Source organism: Scyliorhinus canicula, chromosome 5 (genome assembly GCF_902713615.1).
Source record: "Scyliorhinus canicula chromosome 5, sScyCan1.1, whole genome shotgun sequence".
Classification (NCBI taxonomy): Eukaryota; Metazoa; Chordata; class Chondrichthyes; order Carcharhiniformes; family Scyliorhinidae; genus Scyliorhinus; species Scyliorhinus canicula.
The window spans coordinates 95630661-95653342 of NC_052150.1; the positions used below are offsets into that span (position 1 = coordinate 95630661).

The following is a 22682-nucleotide window of genomic DNA, read 5'->3' on the forward strand; positions in this document are numbered from 1 at the left end:
TTCCAAAAGCAGGGCGGTCATGTTGTAGTTGTATAGAACTTGGTGAGGCCACAGCTGGAGCACTGTGTGCAGTTCTCGTCGCCACATTATACGAATGATGTGATTGCATTTGAGGGGGTGCAGAGGAGATTCACCAAGATGTTGCCTGGGATGGAACATTTAAGTTATGAAGAGAGGTTGGATAGGCTTGGGTTGTTTTTGCTGGAGCAAAGTGTCGAGGTGTGCGAGATTATGAAGGGCGTGGATAGGGAGCAGCTCTTCCCTTAGTCGGAGGGTCAGTTACAAGGGGACACAAGTTCAAGGTGAGGGGTAGGAGGTTTAGGAGGGGATGTGAGGAAAAACCTTTTTATCCAGAGGGTGACGGTCTGGAAGGTGGTAGAGACGGGTTGCCTGACATCCTTTAAAAAGTACCTGAATCAGCACTTGGCATGTCATGATAGTCAAGGCTATTAAACGAGTACTGGCAGATGGAATAAGGTACGTCAACCGAAGGGCCTCTTCTGCACTGTACTTTTTGTGATTCTGCTATTGGTGTGACTTTATTAATCTAAGTGATTTGATTTAATGATTTCTGTATTTATATCTCTTTCCCCACTCCAGATCTTTGTTTCTATATTGCATTTATAAAGTTATATTCCAAGAGGAAGTGGCCAGCTTATCTTTTGTACCAAAATGCTGTAATGTTCTATGTAATATGTATCGAAGTTCATTTGCCAATTAAATGTCTTCAAGTTTATTAATGCCATCATGTAATTTGTTGCTGGCATCCTCTGTTGACTATCACCCCTTTACTCCAGTTTGGTGTCATTCGCAAACTTTGAAATTGCTTCTGATTTCAATGTCAAAATCGTTAATGTAGATTGTGTAATTGTAAACAACAGTTTACCCAGCACTGATCCCTGTGAGACCAAACCAGAGGAAATAGTTTCTCTCTCTGGTGAATCCCTTCATTATTTTAAACATCTTGCTTAGTTCATTCCATAAACTTCTTGGTATCTACATTTGGCTGTGCTTTTGCCTGACCTGGGAGTACTCACTCCTGAATTGGGAGTGCTACACTATTGGCCTGCCACTTGATAAGCAGGACACGCAATGCTCCTAATTAATCTTTTGAAAATGAATGGGATTAGACAGTCCAGACCGTCGGTTTCAAAAAGCTTAAGAGTAGAAAAAGGCAAAAAAATTAAGTTTGAGTCAGATACTGAGATTTCAATACTGCAGAAAGCCTAGGAGAGTATAGATGCAACATGAAATTAAAACAAACACGGGGAGAATATGCAAACTCCACACGGACAGTGAGCCAGAGCCGGGATCGAGCCTGGGTCCGCAGCGCCGTGAGGCAGCATGCTAACCACTGCGCCATCGTGCTGCCCTATCAGCATCCATTCCTGAGAATAAATATTGACATTGAGGCAGGATCCATTGACTTCGATGACAGCCAAACTGGCGCCGCACCTGGACCGATTCAGCGACCGTTGAGCACCAGCGCCACGTGGAACACAATCGATTCCAATGAGAGGCGTTGCCGGATTTGCGATTGACACTGAGGAGGTTGACAAGCTGCAGCCACATATACACACTTCACTCCCCACACACACTATCTCAGCCAGCCAACAAAATGGCAGCAAGGAGAGCGGCACCAAGATTCATGGACGCTGAGCTTGAGATGCTGCTGGATGCCAGAGAGAGAGAGGCGGGTGACCCTGTACCCCGGAAGAGGGAGGCTGTCAGCTGCTGCTGCTTGCCATGCCTGGACGCAGGTGGCAGAGGCAGTAAGCACCAACAGCAACACCATCTGGACTGGCCAGCATTTCCCTAAGAAACTGCATGACCTTTACGGGTCGGCCAGCAGCACTGTGCCCCTGGCACTGAGCACTGTCCCACACACCTGTAACCCCACCCTCGACATGGAGGGCGGAAGAACCCCCATCCTACACCACATGCCGACATCCAAACTGGCCGCTGTGGCCGGGTACCTCGTCCACTGAAGCCACCAGCTGCCCACTCCCTGGGCTGCATGCGTCGGAATGTCTAACACTATACCTTCTGTCCCCCCAACCCTCCCCCAGGAGAAGGCCAGCCATAACCGTCGGGAGCAGGAGAAGACTGAAAGGGAGTGCCAGATCCGCAGACCAAGGCAGAGCAGCGGGCCCTGGACAAGGGAGGTAGTCAAGGCGGAGATCGGCGTCGGGCACAGAAGTGAGACCCTGCTGAGCTGCGACTCTCATGGCACTCTACCCCCACCCCCTCCCCCCCCACCACCCCAAACACCCCCAGGCCCACTGTCTAAGCTCACGTCCAGTCTTGAGTCTTGATGGACCTGCTAGTGATGGGATGGGTCCTTCTGGTGTCCCGAGCTAGCGCCAGAGCCCTATGTGCCAAGCAGAGACAAGGGCACGGATGAGACCCAGGCCACCCCAGAGCTCGAGTCTGATGATGACACTGAATTCCCATCACAGCTGTCTCCAACGCCCTCCACCATCCCAGAGACACTCACCTCGGTGGGTACTTTAGTGAAATGGCTCCTGGGACACTATCTGGCGTGCACCATACACATGCTCCGGTACAGTAGGTGGAGGTAGGAACCCTAAAGGGGACGGACGGTCAGAGGGTGGGCTGACCCCAGCATCTAGCTGCCGTCCAGAAGGGCTTTGGGCTTATGGAACGGACAGTCCCAGTTGGTGAACCTGGAGGCGATCATAGTGTCCCGTACGCATTGGCCCTGGCGTACACGTTGTGTGGCCTTCTGTGCCTGCCTGGGCCCCAAGACTTGTCCATACTCCCCCTCCTCGTCTGATGAGGCCTAGCGTTCATCCTCCTCCAGCAGGCCACCACGATGTGGGTGACCCTCCCAGTGCTATACTACAGGGCCCCTCCAGAGTGGTCTATGCACCTGAACCGCATCTTCTGGATGCCGAAACACCACTCGATCATTCTCCTGGTTGCTGCATGGACGTCATTGTAACGGGTCTCAATGTCAGTCTGTCATCAGCCACAACCGCAGCTGATAGCTCTTGTCGCCCAGGAGCCAATCCCCCTGCTGATGGTGCACCTCAAAGAGGCTGGGAATTGATGAGTGTGCCAGAATGAAGGCGTCTTGCACACTGCCCAAGTATTGGATGCAGACGTGCATGATGCGCGTCGGATTGTCACACACCAGCTGCATGTTCCTTGCATTGAGTGGAATTCACACGCCACCCTCCCTTGCCGGCCAATGTCAGGACCAGCAACCCACAGTTGCGCCTCCCTATGTCCTGCCTCCTCTCTCTCTTCCTTAGCAGCCATAGTGCCTGTTTCTCGATTTTTATAATTCACGCAGTCGAGAATTCTCCCCAGTGGAAGTGGCGAATTGCGGAGCCACCGGGGAATACCGGGTCAGGCCCACTAATGATATGCCAACGGCGTTTACTGTATGTGCGGAGTGGAACACATTGACACCGCTGTTGAGTCACTAGAGAATTTCAATTTGGCGAGAAATCGGTGCCCGCCACAATTTCAGCACCAAAAGTGATTCTCCACCCAAACGCGTTTCTCAATTCCAGCGTCAGCCAAAGGATAATCCCGCCCGAGGTGTTACATTTTGGCAAGAAAAAAAGGAGGTTACATAGTGAGAAATAAGAATGTAAATGGGATATGGGAGTAAAGGGATCTGGGAGTGTAAATAATAACATCAGAAAGGATAACGACACAGGTAACGAGGACATTATTAAAAAAACAATCCAAACATTACGTTTTATTGTTGGAGTAGTAGAATTGGGAAAAAAAGGAGTTATGCTAAACATTCATCGAACCTTGGTTAGGCCTCACCTGGAACACTGCATACAATTCTAGTCAGCATATTATGCAAAAGGTGTAGAAGCACTGGATAATGAAATAAGATTTACAAAGCTGAAACCAAAGCTAGAGGCCATTAATAAAAGATAGTCGCCAAGAAATCTAATAGGGAATTGGGAAGAAACGACTTTATCCAGAGAGTGGTGAGAATGTGGAACTCACAAACACAGGGAGTATTCGAACAAATCCTGTGCATGCATTTAAGTGGAGGCCTGTCATGCATTCAAGGGTGAAAGAAATAGAGGATTATGCTGATCGAGGTAGGTGTTAAAAGATGGGGGGCAGCTCAAGTAATAAAGCAACTTTTATTCATACAGCATCTGTAACATAATGAAATACCCCAAGGCCCTTACTTCACAGAAGCATTATAAAACAAAGTCTGACGCTGCGCCACATAAGGGGAATTGAAGTTGATGAACAAAAGCTTGGTCAAAGAAGTAGATTTAATGTATCTTAAAGGAGGAATGCAAGATGGAGAGGTACAGGGAGGGAATTCCAGAGCTTGGGATCGAGCCAACTGAAGGCATGACTGTCAGTGGTGGGGAATGTATACTTGCGAATGCACAAGAGGCCAGAATTAGATAAGTACAGATAGCTCGGAGGGTTGTCAGGCTGGAAGAGATGACCGAGAAAAGGACCGGCAAGGCCATGGAGAGTTTTAAAAAGAAGGATGCAAATTTTAAAATCAACATATTGCTTGACCTGGAGCCACTATTGGTCATTAAGCACAAGGGTGATAGGGGAACAGGACTTGCTATGAGTTACGATGTTGGCAGCAGAATTTTGGGCGTTCCCGAGCTTACAGAGTTAAAATGTGAGTCCAGCCAAGATTGTGTTGGAATAATCAATTCTAGATGTGACGTTGGCATGGATGAGGGTTTCTGCAGAAAATTAGCTGATCTCGGCAAAATCGAGCATGGACTGTTGGGTTGAATGGCCTGTTTTGTGCTCTTTATTCTATGTAATCCTGTATACTCTATTGCGACTTATTGCAGTATCAGGTGCTAAATAAAACTTTCACAATTCTGAAGGAGTATTGTGCTTCGGTCACAGCTTCTGGACCGAACTCCAAATCTGAATTCCATTTTCCATGCTTTACTGGGTACTTTTCTGCAGAAACACAAGCAGTTATTTGTTGCAGCATATGTATCGGTAAAGATTGGTCAAATACATTTTATGCAGGACTTGACTATTGAAACCAGCAGATAGGAGATTTAAAGGCAAAGTAGGCAAATATGACCTCGAGACGAAGAGACAATGTGCTAACCTAGTCATGGCGTCATATAACCTATCTTGCATCAGAGAGTTGAGTGTGCCAAAAACAATTGGAGCGATGCATACTGTTTCATATATATTTGGCAGTTGTTTTGTTTTTTTCCATCAGTGTACTGTACCATTTTGGGTATTGTACTTTATTGTCTGGCTTATCAGGAACTGTCCTGCAGTTAATTACTGCAATTTTGTTTACCATGTATATAATATATTTCGTGAATCTGCTATGCACTGATCTTCTCTGACTGATGGAAGTGCGAAGTTTGTGTTACACTTTTGGATAGTGTCTAAATTATGGCTGTCCTTTAGACTTATTCCAGGTGTTTTTATACATGTTTATTTGAATTTGTCATAAATACTTACTTATTTTCCTACAGGTTTTAGGAGAGGTGGAGACCCTGGCATGCCGGAACCCAACCTCCTAAGGTAGATATCTGAAACTGCAATAATCACTTGGTAAAGGGTACCCAGTATTATCCTGTAAGCTGTGCAGCCATCCAGAGGTTCCTGTGCAGCTTGAGCATAAGGAAAGATTTAAAGGGCTTTCACAATTAAATGCATAGCCTGTACACTCCAAAAATAATTCGAATAAAACATTGGGATGTATTTATTTTGAATAAAGGAATATGCCTATATTTTCAATGAAGGGCATTATTTTGTCATTTTTAAGCTTAGGAGAGGTAAAATGTACTTTAATTCTTGCAGTCATTGCTCAATCTCACCTTGTCCTGTTTGGAAGAAGATGCAGATAGGATGTTTAGGCTCAATTTTTTAAGAAAGTATTTTTGTTCGACAGATTTTCACCATTTTCACAATACAAAAACAACCCCAACCAAACAACCCCCCCCCCCCCCCCCCCCCCCAGCAATCGACGGTAACCAACTCCTAAAATTGCATGATGAACAAACCCCAACAATTGTAGAACCCCATCCTTCACCCCCCTCCCCCTCAGCTCGGACTTCTTCTCCAGGGTCAGAAACTCCAGCAGGGGCCCCCACGCCACTCTGAGGCACAGGGTGGAGAAGCTGACCTCCACCTCAATAATAATAATCTTTATTATTGTCGCAAGTAGGCTGACATTAACACTGCAATGAAGTTACTGTGGAAATCCGCTAGTCGCCACATTCCAGCGCCTGTTCTGATACACGGAGGGAGAATTCAGAATGTCCAGTTCACCTAACAAGTACGTCTTTCATGACTTGTGGGAGGCAACTGGAGCACCCGGAGGAAACCCACGCAGACACAGGAAGAACGTGCAGACTCCACACAGAAGAACACAAGCTGGGAATCGAACCCAGGTCCCTGGAGCTGTGAAGCAACATTGCTAACCATTGTGCTACTGTGCTGCTCCTCCACCCTATTTAGACTATCGTTATCCAAGCAGTTTATGGCCTTCTCATTATTTCCTACAAAACTGCTCTACTTGATATTTGGCTGTAAAATCTAAATTGCCGATTAAGTATTCATCCTGTAAGGCTGTTGATGTCTTGTATTTTGCAAGAGGAAAACATGATATTTCTTTCGAAGTAACTACGGATAGTACTGATGCTCAATTATCTAACAAGATGTTTGTATAGAATTGTGCCTCTGTGTGAGAAATGTCAGTTTTATCATTATCCAAAATATAGATAGATGGAAAAAGCCCACCACTCACTCTACGCCCCCTTCGCACCTCGTTCCCAAAATTCCTGCGATGTGGTGGGAGTGATATCCCTTGAGAACAAGGCAACATTTGACTGTGTGACATCAGGGCACTAGCAAAAGTTAAATCAATAGGAATCAGGGAATATTTTCCACCATTTGGAAAAATGAAGATGGTTGCCATTGTTGAGGGACAGTCATCTTAACCCTCGGACATTGTTGCAGGAATTCCTGGGGAGTGTCCTTGGCCAACCACCTTCAGATGCTCATCAATGATCTTCTCCATTATAAGGTCAGAAGTGGGGATGTTCGCTGATGACTGCACAGTGTTCAGTACCATTTGGAGCTCCTCAGATACAGAAACAGTTCATTGTTGCCTGGACCAAGACCTGAGCAGCATGCAGCCTTGGACTGATCAGTGGAAAGTCACATTTAAGCCACTCAAGTGCCAGACGATGACCAACTTCAAGAAGAGAGAATCTAACCATCTCCCCATTTTACTCAGCAGCATCACCATTGCTGAATAACGACTATCAATATCCTGGGGTTATCATTGACCTAAACCTTTACTGGACCAGCCATATAAATACTGTGGCTACAAGAGCAGGTCAGAGGCTGGAAGGCTAGATCAGCGGCGAACAACTCATCTACTGACTCTCACAGCCTGGCAACCATCTATAAAGTGTAGGTCAGGAGTGTGATGGAATGTTCTTCGCTTTCCTGGATGAGAATAGCTCCCACAACACTTTAGAAGCTTGATACCCTGACAATGCAGTTTGTTTGATCGGCACCCCATAAGACCCCATCTACCACTCACAGTGCTACACAGTTTGCATGATCGACAAGATCCACTGCAGCAAGTCGCCAAGCCTCCTTCAAAGGCACCATTCAAATCTTGATCTCTACCACCTGGAAGGGGAGCAGGTGCATGGAAATAGCATCAGTGGCAAACTTCCATCCATATCACACACCATCCTGACTTGGAACTATATTGCCAGTCCTTCACTGCTGGGTTAAATAACTGGAACTCCCTCCCCAGCAGCACCATCGATGTAGCTATGCTACATATACTGCAGTGATTAATGTAGCGGCATGGACAATTGGGGATAAGCCTGCCCTCACTAGAGAGGTTCTCCCGTGGTTATAAAAAAGACCTTTTGTGAACAAGGTTAATGAAACAAAAGCTTTGAATGCTTCTTAACTCCACTTGAAAGATTCCTCAAAAATAGCAAGCATGGGCTATTTAACCCCTTAAACGTGTATTGCCATTCAGTGAGATTATGGCTGATCTACGACTTGAAAACCAGTTCCATTTACTTTATCTATATTTCTTACTGAATTTCTGCTTCCATCTATTGCATGTACTCGTATAAAAGTTGATTTTTTTCAGAGCAAATCTTTAGGCAAAAGTAGGAGCTTGACTTGTGCACAAAGAATATTTTTGAGGGGTTCAAATACATGTATTTAAAAAAATATATATTTAATCCAAACACCCTCAAAAAGCAGCCACATAGCACCAACAAAACATAGTACATTGAGTTTGTTCAATTTTTCCCCTTTTAATCCCCAAACCCCCCACCACAAAAACATGGACAAAAACAGCCTCCACCATACCACAAATCCCTCCTCTGTTCCCCTGAGGGCAAACTTAATTTTCTCCAACCTGAGGAACTCGTATAGGTCCCCCAACTACGCCACTTCTAAAGTGTTGTGGAACCTCCAATTTAAGAGAATTATCACCGAGCAATCATAGAGGCGAAGGTCATGACATTATCCCCCTTCCTCTCCTGCGCACCAGGCACCCAGAAATGGCCACCATAGTGTCCAGCGTCAGCTTCACCCCCACAATCCCTGACAGACTCTCGAACACTACCTCCCAGAAGTTCTCCAATTTTGTACACCCCAAAACTGTGGGAATGGTTCGCCGGCCCCCTCCCACACCTCTCGCACATATCCACCACTCCCGGGAAGAACCTACACATCCGGGCCAGAGTCATTTGGGCCCTATGCACCACCTTGGACTGTATAAGGCTCATCCTTGAGCATGCAGAGGTTGAGTTGACCCAGCGTATTACTTCACTACAAACTCCCCACCACATCTCCATCCCCAATTCCTCCCACTTCCGCTTAATCCCTTTCACTAAGGCCGCTCCCATCTCCCCCAAACACCCATATATATTCCCAATCTTTCTGTTCCCCCCCACAGATCAAAACCCATGTATATTGGAAGACCAAATGTTATCTTAAAACATGGAAAATATTCACCAATTACTGATAAGCTACGCCATGTTATGGTAGGTAAACGGTGGTAGCCATAACCTAGATTTCTGCTTGAGCACTATGACGGCTTAACCACACCCGGGCGCCATATTCCACTTTATTTTCCACTGCAAATAAAAATTGAGCTCACGCTTTCATTTACATTAATTGTAGTGCCATCTTCTCCCATTGTCTCTTGAAGCAGAAGAAAATGTACGTAATCCAAAAGAATGAGTAGATATGACTATAATATCAGGAAATATAAATTACCAGTATTAACAGGTTATTTATCGTAGCCGTGGCTGGTTTAGAGAGTGGAATTAATGGAAACACACTTTCGGACCTGACAACACTGTTCATTCGGTCTGTTATTGTTTTGCTGCCGTCTCACCTCTGAATGGCTTTCTAACTGATGGTATTTCTTATCTCAAATAGCTTTATACGACATAATATGGAGTGTGGTGCCAAAAGATATTGTGATTAAAGTGGAGATAATCTAATAGTATTGGTAGTATGACGGTAACATCAGGAACTTTATAATTACTAGTGGTAAATTGTGTTTTTACATTATTTTGGTGTAACATTGTACGCTAAAAACATGAAAAAACACGTTTACTATCTCTCAAAAACTAGAGTTGACTTATACACTAAAGTTAAGTTTCTGGCCAAAAGTTGGGGGTTGACTTTTGCATGAGATTGACTATTACTCGAGTATATATTGTATATTACTTACAGTGCCACCTCTTTTTGTATTATCAGCAAATGCAGATGATGGGATAGACAACCACATCTCCCAAGTCCTTAATGGAAGTGGTGAATAGTTAAGACATCGCAATTAGAGTACCTGTCCATCAGCCTAACTCTGTCTCCTTCAGCTCTGGCAATTTCCCAACCAATTCATGCGGGGAAATGGTGGCGTAATGGTAATGTCACTGGGCTAGTAATCCAGATGCCCAGACTACTAATCTGGGGACATAGGTACAAATCCCACCACAGCAGCTTGTGAAATTTAAATTCAATTCATAAATCTGAAATGTAAAGCTCGCCTCAGTAATGGTGACCATGAAACTCTCATTGATTGTTGTAAAAAATCAATCCACAGCAATGCAGTTTCTCTTAACTGCCAATGAAATGGTTTAGCAATCCATTCAGTTTAAGGGATTATTAGGGATGTCCAACGAATGCTGGCCTTCCCAGCCTCGCCCACATCCCATGAAATATATTTTTTAAAGGTCTTCTATTCTGAGGACTTCAGCTTTAGCTGATAGTCTCTCCTGATGAATTTTTAAGATCATAAGACATAGAGCAGAATTAGGCCACTCAGCCCCTTGAGTCTGTTCCACCATTCAATCATGGCTGATATTTTTCTCATCCCCATTCTTCTGCCTTCTCCCCATAACCCCTGATCCCCTTATTAATAAAGAACCTATCTATCTCTGTCTGAAAGACACTGTGATTTGGCCTCCCCAGCCTTCTACGGCAAAGAGTTCCTCAGATTCACCACCCTCTGGCTGAAGAAATTCTTCCTCATCTCTGTTCTAAAGGATCGTCCCTTTAGTCTAAGATTGTGTCCTCTGCTTCTAGTTTTTCGTACTAGTGGCAACATCCTGTCCACTTCCACTCTATCCAGGCCTCGCAGTATCCTGTAAGTTTCAATAAGATCCCCCCTCATCCTTCTAAACTCCAACGAGTACAGGCCCAGAGTCCTCAACTGCTCCTTTGTCTTCTGATAGCCTATATATCATCTGCAAACTTAGCAACAGTACCTTCAGTTCCTCCTTCCAGATCATTAATGTATATTGTGAAAAGTTGTGGTCCCAGCACAGACCCCTGAGGCACACCACTAGTCACCGGCTGCCATCATTTAAAAGACGCCTTTAGAACATAGAACATTACAGCGCAGTACGGGCCCTTCGGCCCTCGATGTTGCGCCGACCTGTGAAACCAGCTGAAGCCTATCTGACCTACACTATTCCATTTTCATCCATATGTCTATCCAGTGACCACTTAAATGCCCTTAAAGTTGGCGAGTCTACTACTGTTGCAGGCAGGGCGTTCCACACCCCTATTACTCTCTGAGTAAAGAAACTGCCTCTGACATCTGTCCTATATCTACCACCCCTCAATTTAAAGCTATGACCCCCCGTGTTGGTCATCACCATCCGAGGAAAGAGACTCTCACTGTCCACCCTTCCTAACCCTCTGACGATCTTATATGTCTCTATTAAGTCACCTCTCAGCCTTCTCCTCTCTAATGAAAACAACCTCAAGTCCCTGAGCCTTTCCTCGTAAGACCTTCCCTCCATACCAGGTAACATCCTAGTAAATCTCCTCTGAACCCTTTCCAAAGCTTCCACATCCTTCCTATAATGTGGTGACCAGAACTGCACACAGTACTCCAGGAGCGGCCGCACCAGAGTTATGTACAGCTGCAGCATGACCTTGTGGCTCCGAAACTCAATCGCCCTACTGATAAAGGCTAGCACACCATATGCCTTCTTAACAGCCCTATTAACCTGGGTGGCAACTTTCAGGGATTTATGTACCTGGATGCCGAGATCTCTCTGTTCATCTACACTACCAAAAATCTTACCATTAGCCCAGTACTCTATATTCCTGTTACTCCTTCCAAAGTGAACCACCTCACACTTTTCCGCATTAAACTCCATCTGCCACCTCTCAGCCCAGCTCTGCAGCTTATCTATGTCCCTCTGTACCCTATAACATCCTTCAGCACTATCCACAACTCCACCGACCTTCGTGTCATCTGCAAATTTACTAACCCATCCTTCTACACCGTCTTCCAGGTCATTTATAAAAATGACAAACAGCAGTGGCCCCAAAACAGATCCTTGCGGTACACCACTAGTAACTGAACTCCAGGATGAACATTTCCATCAACCACCACCCTCTGTCTTCTTTCAGCTAGCCAATTACTGATCCAAACCGCTAAATCACCTTCAATCCCATACTTCCTTATTTTCTGCAATAGCCTACCGTGGGGAACCTTATCAAACGCCTTACTGAAATCCATATACACCACATCAACCGCTTTACCCTCATCCACCTGCTTGGTCACCTCTTTATCCCCACTCTGCTGTCTGCCAGTCAGCCAATCCTCTATCCATGCCAGGATCTTACCCATAACACCATGGGCTTTGAACTTATCTAACAGTCTTCTTTGTGGCACCTTGTCAAAGGCCTTCTGAAAATCTAAATAAATTACGTCCACTGGTTCTCCTTTGTCTAACTTTCTTGTTACCTCCTCCAGGAACTCTTAACAGATTTGTCACACACGACCCCCCTTTTACAAAGCTGTGCTGACTCAGTCCTATTTTACCTTGCACTTCCAAGTACTTTGCGATCTCATCTTTAATAGCAGACTCTAAAATCTTACCAATGACCAAAGTCAGGCTAACCGGCCTATAATTTCCCGTCTTCTGCCTCCCTCCCTTCTTAAACAGGATTGTTACATTAGCCACCTTCCAGTCTTCTGGGACCCTTCCTGCCTCCAGTGATTCCTGAAAGATCATCACCAATGCCTCCACAATTTCCTCAGCTAATCTCTTTTAGGACCCTGGGTGTAGTCCATCCGGCCCAGGTGACATATCCACCTTCAGACCTTTCAGTTTCCCCAGAACCTTCTCCTTAGTGATGGGCACTGCACTCATCTCTGCCCCCTGATTCTCCTGGAGCTCTGGCATCTCGCAGGTGTCTTCCACCGTGAAGACTGATGCAAAATAACTATTCAGTTCGTCTGCCATTTCTTTGTTTCCGATTATTCTCCAGCCACATTTTCCTGTGGTCCAATGTCTATTTTTGCCTCTCTTACCTATATATTGAAAAAAACTCTTCCTATCTTCCTTTATATTACTAGCTAGCTTGCACTCCTATTTATCTTCTCCCCCTTATTGCTTTTTTAGTTGTCCTCTGCTGGCTTTTAAAGGCTTTCCAATCCTCTAGCTTCCCACTAATCCTCGCCACTTTGTATGCTTTTTCTTTAGCTTTTATGATGTCCTTGACATCCCTTGTCAGCCATGGACGCCTTTTTCTCCCCTTAGCATGTTTCCGCCTCCTTGGGATGAATTTCTGTTGTACCTCCCTAATAACCCCCAAAAACCCCTGCCCTTGCTGTTCCACTGTCCTTGCTGGTAAGCTCCTTTTCCAGTCAACTCTGGCCAACGTCTCCCTCATGTCTTTTCCACTTGGGAAAAGTTCTTGGGAATTTTGTCACTGTTTAGTGTCATTGTTTTCTTCATTACTGTTATTTTGCCTACATTAATTTTGGGGAGTCCCTATCCATGATTCAATGTTAGTTTCCTTTGGCTTTCTTCCTGTAAATACTGACGCAAAGTATTCACATCTAAACCATTTTTAAAATTTACATTGACAGTATCACTGTTACAAGTTGTCAAGGGACCCATGTTGTTTCTGACTATCCTTTTTTTCATATAAATCTAAAAATGTTTGTTACTTTTGATATTCCTTGCAAGTTTCTTTTCATATTTGTTTTCTGTCAGCCTTTACCATCCTTTGTCACCCTTTCATGTTCCTTGTACCTTTCTCAGTTGGCAGGATCTGTGGGTTTTTTATGCATTTTTGTATACTACTGTATTTCTTTTAGTTTCATGTTATTCCTTCCTCTTTAGTTTTTAGTATGGGTTTTCTTTTGGAAATAAAGCTCAGTTCTTTTCAGTGTCATGTCTTGTGATGTCTCGCTGATCATTTTCTGTTTTACCCAATAACAGATTTGCAGTTTATTGTGGTCAATCTCTGATATCACATTGAAGTCAGCCATACCTAAATTTTTGTTTTGCACACTATGCTGAATTTGATAATATGATTACTATTAGATTGATGTTCACTTGCTATTAAACTAAATCTGATTTGTTAATAAGTCCAAAGATGTGCAGATTAAGTAAATTGACCATTTTAAATAGTCTCTTAGTATCCAACAGTTAGTGGGATTATGGGGTTACAGGAATAGGGCGGGGAGTGGGTCTTTCAGAGGGTCGGCATAGACTCGATGGGCAGAATGGTCTCCTACACGGTGGGAAAATCGATGATTCTATGAAATCTAATATGACACAGCCCCTTGTTAGGTTTAGGCCATTGTTTCAGAAACGATCCTACAAGCACTCAAGAAATTCACTGTTTCTGATATCTGATAGTCAGTATATGTGAATGTGTGTGAGAGTTAGAACTTCGATCTAAACTACTCTGCATTGCCGATGCTTGTCAAATCGAAGCATTTATTCAAATTAACACTTCACAACTGCTTCCCAGGGGTCTAAACAAAACTCCTGCCGTAGTCTTAAATCATTTTCTATTTTATAATTCTACCCAAAAGGTTTTTACCACCAGCTTATTTCTTGTTATATCCCCTGAAGTAGTATCACCCATAATCACCCCATTCACCCTTACTACCATTTTCTTTATCTTTCCTGTCAACCTCATAATATGGAATATTTGTCTTGCCCATTTTGTGACTATGTCTCAGTAATGGTTCCCATATCATACCCTTTTGCAGTTCATTCAATTTTGTCATGCATATGTAGTTTTAGTGTTTTGAGTGCTTTACAACCATCACTCTTTGAGGTAGAATATTTATCATTTTTCATGATAGTGGTCACCAACAAAATCAATGGGATTCAGAGAATCATAGAATAATTTCAGTGCAGAAGGAGGCCATTTGGCCCATCAAGTCTGCACAAACCCTCCAAAAGAACACCCTACCTAGGCCCGTGTCCCCACCTTATCCACATAACCCCATCTAATCTTTTGGGCAATAAGGGGCAATTTAGCATGGCTAATCCACCTCACCTGCACATTTCATAGAATTTACAGTGCAGAAGGAGGCCATTCGGCCCATCGAGTCTGCACCGGCTCCTGGAAAGAGCACCCTACCCAAGGTTAACACCTTCACCCTATCCCCATAACCCCACCCAACACTAAGGGCAATTTTGGACACTAAGGGAAATTTATCATGTCCAATCCACCTAACTTGCACATCTTTGGACTGTGGGAGGAAACCGGAGCACCCGGAGGAAACCCACGCACACACGGGGAGGATGTGCAGACTCCGCACAGACAGTGACCCAAGAGGGAATCGAACCTGGGACCCTGGAGCTGTGAAGCGATTGTGCTATCCACAATGCTACCGTGCTGTCCAAACATCTTTGGACTGTGGGAGGAAACTGGAGCACCCGGAGGAAACCCACGTAGACGGGGAGGAAGTGCAAAGTCCACGCAGACAGTCACCCAAGGTTGGAGTCGAACCCGTGTCCCTGGCACTGTGAGGCAGCAGTGCTCGGCATTCTTCCACTGTGTAACCCAAATGTCAACTACGCCTGCTATCAATTCTACCTACATTCAAATCACGATCTAACACACCCAGTTTGTTTCCTGAATTTCAAATTTGCTCCCAGCACCAGGGCAAGGATTAACTCTTTCGTCAGTGAAGTGGGGCCTAAGAAGAGCCTTTGGATTCAGACATTTGCAATTTGCTCAGGCTTTCACTTCTTTCATTTCTTAAGCTGCATTCTTAGCCTTTGCTGCTTTCACTTTGGGCTTGGCCTTTGTTTTAAAAAAAAGCTTTCTTACAGTCTGGGCCTGGTAGAATGATGTCTGCATGACGCAATGCTCAAGTGCAGATGGCTATTTTCCATTGGCAGGAGATAGTGAAAATGAATCACTCCAATGATGTGACAAAGCAATTCTTCTATGTCCTCAAACTTAATTGGTGGAAAATTTGGCCGTAAGCTTTTATTCATCCAATTGAGACCTTTTATGTCAAATTTGATCACCCAAAGAATGGAGATTTAATAAATGGAGTCAAGGTTTAAAAATATTAAATTAAAAATGTTATATCTTAAAAAAGATACTGATAACTGATATAAGTTTAAAATGTTTGCAAAATGGTTTGAACCCGGCTCTGGTCACTGTCCGTGTGGAGTTTGCACATTCTCCCCTTGTTTGCATGGGTTCCGGCCCCACAACCTAAAGATGTGCAGGGTAGGCGGATTGGCCACGCTAAATTGCCCCTTAATTGGAAAAAATGAATTTGGTACTCTAAATTTATAATTTAAAAAATGTTTTCAAAATAGGGACAAAGTAGGGAGATTGTAAATGGAGACTTTACTTCATGTTTTTCATTTTAAGTGTCTATTTTTATAACACTATTTGCATGACTGTATAAAGTGTTACAAAACAGCTCTTGGTAGGGGATTTTTACTGAAGAATATGAACTAATTTTAGTTTAACTAAAAAAATTCACTGGAGCTACCAATCGTTAAATTTATAGATTGTGATGCATGTTTTGAACAGCAGATGCAAGAAATTGAAAAAAGAAAATGTTGGAAAAACTCAGCAGGTCTAGTAAAATCTGTCCAATATGGCAACTTCAGACTTGGTGAGGTAGAAATGTGATGGGCTTGATGCTGTTGAAAAAGAGGGGACAGTCAGGTAGAACCAAAGGAAGGTCAGTATTGGAGAGATTAAATGACGGTGTTACTGTGGAATCCGTAATAAACTGTTCCTCAGCAAAGGATGTGGGTCTGCAGAGACAGAATGATGGATGTAGCTGAAACAAAATGTCGTCTCTGTAAACTGTAGTAACCACCCATGGACAGGTGAGGAGATAAGGTATGCAAACAAAGGATTGAAAATACTCGTTTTCTATTGGTCCACATACACTGTTTTCTATTGGCTAGAAATGCTGTCCTTTCGTTGGTTTAAAATGGAAGTAGGTATTACTGCTTCACTAGATTCAGGCAGAATATCGCAGTGAATCCCACTGTGTTCTCCTTGTGCACAAGCCAATTAAGTTTGATTAAAGAGTACTCACCGTGCCTAATTTTTAATTTCCACACTACAGAACAAAAGGCAAAAGGAATGGTAATGGGTGTAGTAAAGAAACAAAATATTGGTCTAAAGTGTCAATGACAGAATAAAGAAAAGCTATTTATGAAAGCAAAAGCATGAAAACATTTGTTATTCAATCTCTCCTGCCCTCCAACCTATCCCTAACCTTTTTTTGTTCTACCTGACCTTCTGCCTCTCCCTCTTCTGACTCCCCCTTTTCAACACCATGAAATTCATGACATTTCTACCTCTTTTCAGTTCTGAAGAAGTCATATTGGACTTGAAATGTTCACTCTTTTTATTTATTTTGTTGTATGAATATTAATATTATGCAGACTTTGATAATAGATATCTAAAAAGTAATGATGTTTAGATTTATATGATCACTACCAATTAAATAACTTATCTGACCGTTGGTAATTAAACATTCCTGTTATCCAAAATCTCCAAGTACAAAGCTCTCAAAAATAATCACAGGCCAATCATCCAGAAGAGTTGAAAATATTTTTTAAAAAATAAATTTAGATTACCCAACTATTTTTTCCAATTAAGGGGCAATTTAGTGTGGCCAATCCACCTACTCTGCACATTTTTGGGTTGTGGGGGCGAAACCCACACAGACACGGGGAGAATGTGCAAACTCCACACGGACAGTGACCCAGAGCCGGGATCAAACCTGGGACCTCAGCACCGTGAGGCAGCTGTGCTAACCACTAGGCCACCGTGCTGCCCGAGTTGAAAATATTTTAACCATGATATATGGAGATACATTATATCCAAAGTCACTGATTTGAAGCTTTCAAAGAAAATTTGATGCAATTGTGAAATATCACTCACCGAACACTGGTTAAAAATTACCTCAACATTTGCTAACTCAGTATACTGAACATACAATTTGACTTATCCAGTCACTATAATCCAATGAGCATAATTATTAGGGGAAAGAATTTTCAGGGAAAATACTAATAAAAATCGCTTATTGTCACAAGTAGGCTTCAATGAAATTACTGTGAAAAGCCCCATGTCGCCTGTTTGGGGAGGCTGGAACGGGAATAAATGAGAAATTCTACAATCCCATATAGAAAAAAGAACAACTTGACTTATTTGATTCCTTTTTTAATTGTTAGGAATCTAAAATTGCTCTGTACTTGCTTTGCAGTGAGTGTAAAATAGAAGTTAGCAGATGTTTTTTTAAAAAATCATCCACTTGTTTAACGAACAAGGGTCATGATGGCACAGTGCAGGAGAGCACAGATGCCCTGTTTGCTTTATGGTGGCACAATGCAAGTTCATCTTTGTAATTTTCCACACTGCATTGCTCGTACAAGAGACCATTGGAGCCTTTGGTAGAGCAGAAGCTAAATGCATCCCTATGGAATAAAGACAAAGGGACAGATTTCAGTGTCATTTGAAGACATTTGGGAGCAGCCCACTCACCTGCCTTGGGGGTTGGTGGGAATTTGCATATGTGTAGGGATAGGGAAAAATAATGCTACAATTTGAGTATGTTTCAGTTTTACAAAACGATTGTATCTGATTAGCATGAAAAATGTTTAACTTCACCAATAGATAATTTTGTTTTGAAGTTGCAGATTACCTGTATGTTGATTTCAAATCAATTGCGTGTCCTTTGGCCTACAAATAGAAGTATCAGTTAATTGATCAATTGTTTTGTGACCTTTTCAAATACTGCTCTGATTTCTCACAAAGCACAACTTGAACAGATTGCACTAGATAGTGAGATTTATCTTCCCACAGCCATGCCTGTTCCACAGCCCCATCCCAGAGAAGACACAGTTTATTATAATCTTTTGATGCGTTGATTATCCTGTGGTGAAATGATGAACACGCAACTGATAGTCATGGCCTGCTGATTTGAAATTAAACATAGTGAGTGGGCTGAAATGATCTCAGACAAGAGTGATTAATTACTTCAGTTCTGGCAGTGAACTCAAGGGTCGGCTACTCAGCTCCTCAGGCTTGTGCTATTTATTCAGTTAGATCATGGCCGAGTTGTATCTGAGTTCCATTTCCTTGCCTTGGCTTCATATGCCTTAAGATTTTTCTAAGATAGGAATATCAGTTTCAGTTTTGAAATGTTTCTATTGGCCTACCCTCAACAGCTTTTTGGAAGAAATATTTTAATTTTTTTAGAAGAAAAAGCCCCAACATGTTCAATCTTTCCCAGTCACTGTAAGCTCTCAATTCTGGTACCATCCTTTTGTCTTTTTTTCAATTTCTCCAGTGATTTCAGTGTCCAATTTTATATTATGGAGACCAAAAATGTGCACTGTACTTCTAAGGGCTACCTTACCAATAGCCCTACACAAGTTCAATGTAATGTCAATGCTTTCAAATTCTATAGCTATAGTAATAAATCCAAGTGCTTTCTTAGTGTTTTTAAGTGCCTTGCTGAACTGCATTGATTCTTGTAATGATTTGACTACCTACATCTTTTGATTCCTTTGCTCTTCCGTCCATTTAAGTTTCTTATTTTCTACGGTACAGGTGATGGTTTTTATTTTTCCTACCCTACATTTATCTCTTTATTTGACCCACAACTGCCAAGTGTGCAAATGTTCTACTGTTCTTTTATGTTTATTTTTTCCTCTACATTGGCTATATTGCTATTTCATATTGTTACTTTTTTCTGAGTCCAAACTATTAATGCTAATTATAAAACAATGGTGCCTGCAATTAGCCTTCTGGCGTACAGCTTTAAACCTCCTTCCAAACTAAAAAAGTACCCTTTACATCTATTTTCTGCTTTCTATATTTTTGAGCCAATTTGCTATCTGTCCCTGATTATGCATGAGCAGTCCTTCAAGGCTGTGTTATATTATACAAGGTAAATAATAGGTGGTGACTGTGGCCTATTTGAACATGTTCCCCTTTAGTCAGAGCAGCCCTCATTTTTACTTTTACTTGAGTTCATTTAGATAAGGAAATGGTGAATGAAACAATCGGAGTTCTTGTGAATTAATTACCTGTATTTTTGGTTTGTAGTTTGCTGTGGGGATGAAAACAATACAACAAAAATCTATATTTCCATTGTGACTGGAAGCACCGTTTGTGAGAAAATTGGAAAGAACAGACTGTTGCAGTTGACAGGTTCAGTGCCTGGGTTCACGACTTTACTAATCTACAGCAATACAATTCTCAGCAGAAAAGTTACGGACTGTCTTGTTGTTCTTTAAAATTAACTGTATTTGTGGCTGGTATATTTCCATTTATATGACTCATTGCAAATAAAACTTTTCGCTGGGAAGAAACAAATCAAAAGAGAAACTCTTTGTCGAAAAGTGGCTGGATGAAACTTGCTACACATTTGGCAGTTTCCTTGGTTAAAAGCTGAGTAAGACTTCTTGCAAATGTGAAGCTTCACAGTACAAACCTGCATCCAGTGAAGAATCTAGTTGCACCTAATAAGTTTTATGTTTTTCTTAAGATTACGGATGTAATTACTGGAGTGTTTTAATTCCTTGATACACTTGAAACTGTTGTAATTTTCAAGTGCAAGATGCATATTGTAAACTTTGCTTTGAGATTTTACAGTTGCAATGGAAATTTGTCAATTCAAATAGTTTGCATTGTGTCAACAATGAATTCATTGTTCCTGTGCAACTAATTAAACAAAACTTTTTAAAACAATAACCTAAATGTATTGGTTGCCTTTCATGATATAGTGTAATATTTTACATTATTTATCAATATAATGGTTAATTTTAGTAAAGTAATAAATGTCTGCTGGCAATAGTGATATCAGTCATGGTGAGTTGTCAGGTGGTACAGTGCAACCAAAGATTCATTCTTTGACACCCCAGTTGCTACGGATAGATACTGTATTTGGAATGGGAGTGCAGTGGGAGAAATAGGTCACAAACTGTAAATTGAATTTTCATACTTGCAGCTTTCACATCTAACAGTCAACAGGTGGTCATGGGCTTTAAGGCACTGGGTAAGAAATTCTCAACCCCTTAGCTCTCCATAGCGGCGCTATGAGTACTGTTTTTCCTTCGATGGGATCTGTGAGGCATGCACATACAGGAAGTATCCATAAACATAATCTGGATCAGGCTGTATTGCTCTCTTTTGGTTGGCAAATGCACATTGGCCAAGTGGCTGCTGCCTGTGCCATAAATTTTCTACATTTCTAAGTAAGCAAAGTCAAAGGATTACATCAAATCAGTGCGCAATTAGTTTGATGCCAGTCTTACCATTTGGACCTCAACAATCAGCTCATGCTCTCTCTCAACCTGAACATGAGCTTAGCAGCAGATAGAACCTCCCCACCACCATCACTGTTTAAAGGGATCTGTTATCCGGTTAGTTGCCAATTGATTTCTGCTGGCCATTGTTGCGATTGCATGATTATTTTGATGGTTTCAGAGTTGTTTAAAGTTGCTAAAGTCTACAAGGAGTGGTGAGACACTTGTAGAATGTTATCATGACTTCAAGGATTCTGACATGACTATTGGAGCATGCATCTCCCCAGGATTATAGCATAATGTGGTGTATGAACAGAGGTGACATAGAGCAGGACCAAGCTGTGGAAGAGAGAGGGAGAGGAGAGCAGGGCTGTCGACAGGAGGCCATATACAACGGTTGTTCAGGGATTAATTCTCTGACCTGAACCTCAGTGATGAATAGTGTATCAGGCATCTTTGTTTCACTAAAAGGGAATCCAAAAATCTTATATAGACGTATAAATAGTATAAAGAGAATTGGAGCCAATTGGGGACAAAGAAGGGGCTTTACAGGGTACTAAATTAATCTTTTGCATCTGTCTGTACCAATGAAGAAGATGCTGCCAGGTCATGTTGAAAGAGGAGGTATTTCAGACAGTTGATTAATTTAAAATTGACAAGAAGGTGGTATTGGATAGATTGTACTTAAATTTAATAAGACACAGGAATCGAATTAAAGGACACTGAGCGAAGTAAGGCTAGAAGTTGTGGAAGTACAGGACATAATTTTCAATCCTATGGGGCAGTGCCAGAGAATTGGAGAATTGCAAATATTCAGTAAAAGACGTAAAGATAAGCCCAGCAACCAGAGGAATTTCAGTTGTTGGGAAGCTTTTTGAAACGATGATTCGGGACAAAATCATGTTTAGCTAACTTGCGTGATTCTTACGATGAGATAAGAGAAGGGTAATAGGGTAATACAGTTGATATGGTGTGTATGGATTTTCACAAGGCATGTGACTTGTGAGCAATGTCAGAACTCATGGAATAAAAGGAAAAGGAGCAACATGGATATGAAATTAGCTGAGCAAGAAGAAACAGAGTAGTGGTGAACAGTTCTTTATCAGACTGGGAGATGGTTATTGCGGCGTTCCCAAGTACCAGGACCCTTGCTCTTTCTGATGGATATTAATGAGTTAGAGTTGCAGGGAGCTATTTCAAAATTTGCTGTGACCACAAAACTTAGAAGTATTGTGAGGAACATAGTGTTACACTTCAAAATGACATAGGTTGGTGGAATGAGCAGAATAGATTTAATGCAGAGAAATGTGAAGTGGTTCATTTTGGTTGGAAGAACACCGAGCAACCATGTGAAATCATGGGCACCCTGCTAAAGGGGGTGCAGGAGAAGATGTACAAATTATTGAAGATGGCAGCCAGTGACTGTGGAGTTGATCTTGGCAATGGGCCCTTTTGTAGACTGGAGCAGGTGATTTTGCAACATCTCCCAATTTCTGTCCAGTGAAGCATAAAGAAGATCACTGAGACTCTTACAAGGAAGATTGGCTAATTTCATTCACTTGCCAGAGTGAAGCAGGTGGCATGAGCATGCAGTTTTCCGAGAAA

General features: G+C 42.5%; 1 protein-coding gene across 1 annotated transcript in view; it reads left to right on the forward strand.

Moving 5' to 3' along the window:
- tomm7 (translocase of outer mitochondrial membrane 7 homolog (yeast)) overlaps window positions 1-20523 on the forward strand; it is a 34772-nt gene extending 14249 nt beyond the window's left edge. The window contains exons 2-3 of the mRNA XM_038797427.1: window positions 5484-5532; window positions 19876-20523. Of these exons, the coding sequence (XP_038653355.1) occupies window positions 5484-5532; window positions 19876-19891 (65 nt within the window). The 3' untranslated portion in view covers window positions 19892-20523. The remainder of the gene's footprint in view (window positions 1-5483; window positions 5533-19875) is intronic.
- Window positions 20524-22682: the final 2159 nt, after the last annotated feature.